Genomic DNA, 1,337 nt, shown 5'->3' with positions numbered 1-1,337 from the left:
TGAAGTTGCCCGGATGGAGCTTCAGATGTCAAGTACAATGTGCGTTAAGCCTATTCCTGTTTTGCGCCGCAGCTTTTCGGCTTACAAGCTAATGCTGCAGTTGCCGTGGCAGCTGCTGAGTCTTCAGCAATGCAGCAGCTTCTAATGCGCGTTCAGCAGCAACAGGCTGCGACGCCTAGCTCGGGGCATACTGCTTCGGCAGGAGGAAACAACAGCGAGTTTACGGAGCGAGCGGCGTCGCTGATGGGCCAGCTGCCTCCACTTTTCGACGTAGAAGAGGTGATCTCTTCGAGAGTGAATCCTTACGAGGATGCAATGGATGCGGCGCTTCTCCAAGAACTGGCGCGTTACAATGCGCTTATCACCGTTATGCGGAAGAGCCTCCAAATTGTCCAGGTTAATTCTGCTACGAAGGCCCTTGTGATGCATTTAATGGTTGTCGTCTGCGGAGAGCCTGCATAAAGTGGCGTTGCCGCTGAGTCAAAGTGAAGGTTTACGAACAACGAATGTTCTCGGCACACTTGTCGGCCTCTTTTTCTCTTAGGATGCAGCTGACGGAGTAATAGAATGCACGCCGGAAGTTGAAGAGATGTACCAATGCCTGAGGCAAAACCGGGTGCCACAGGCAGTAGCAGCAGCGAGCTACCCTATGTCATTTGGACTGGCTGCTTGGATGGCCAATCTAAGGCGCCGTGTGGATTTCATGGCTTTGTGGCTGCGGGGAAAACCTCCACATCCGTTCTGGCTGCCTGGCTGTTTCAGCCCTCGCAGCGTCTGCAAAGCGATGCTACAACAGTACGCGAGGCGCCAAAGCCTGAAAATTGATTCGGTAGGCTTTACGTTCTACGTTCTTGAAAATGAAGAAGGAACTGCTTCCGCGGACGCGTCTGCGAGCGACCAGGAAAATGGAAGCGGATCAACGCGAGGTTTTGCACATGACGTATCAGGTCTTTTCTTGCATGGGGCCAGCTGGTCTGCAGAAGAAAAGGTAAGAATTTTCCTTGAGAATCAAGCTTACCATGAACGGTCGGTACTCCAAATATTTAAAAAGCATCTTTTATCTGTCACTTTGGAGCCCCAAGTGGAGCATTTCCATGGTGACGTCATTCGAGCTAATGTGCCTGTAATGGACTTTTCGCTTGGTACTTATTGATTAGACACCAGCATGGTAACAGTAACAGCGGAGGAGGGAAAAGCAGAAGGCCGCATGGGCAGGGTTGTAAATGGGAATTGGCTTCTTCTTTTTATTTCTTGATGTAATTCCCAACTATATATATATATATATATATATATATATATATATACATATATATATATATATATATATATATATATAT

At 48.2% G+C, this 1,337-nt stretch overlaps 1 protein-coding gene across 1 annotated transcript; it reads left to right on the top strand.

Annotated features, from left to right (window-relative positions):
* Nucleotides 1-129: 129 nt before the first annotated feature.
* Nucleotides 130-1,153, top strand: EMH_0098590 (uncharacterized protein; the record flags this gene model as incomplete). The annotated part of the gene is made up of 2 exons (XM_038022040.1): nucleotides 130-396; nucleotides 545-1,153. 2 exons carry the CDS (start codon nucleotides 130-132, stop codon nucleotides 1,151-1,153), a joined length of 876 nt encoding a protein of 291 aa, XP_037877894.1.
* Between the last annotated feature and the right edge of the window lie 184 nt (nucleotides 1,154-1,337).

The sequence above is a fragment of the Eimeria mitis genome, genomic scaffold, assembly GCF_000499745.2.
Source record: "Eimeria mitis Houghton genomic scaffold, Emh_scaff10008, whole genome shotgun sequence".
Taxonomy (NCBI): Eukaryota; Apicomplexa; class Conoidasida; order Eucoccidiorida; family Eimeriidae; genus Eimeria; species Eimeria mitis.
Note: the sequence above shows the minus strand (reverse complement) of the source record. Positions and strands in the feature narration are given on the sequence as shown.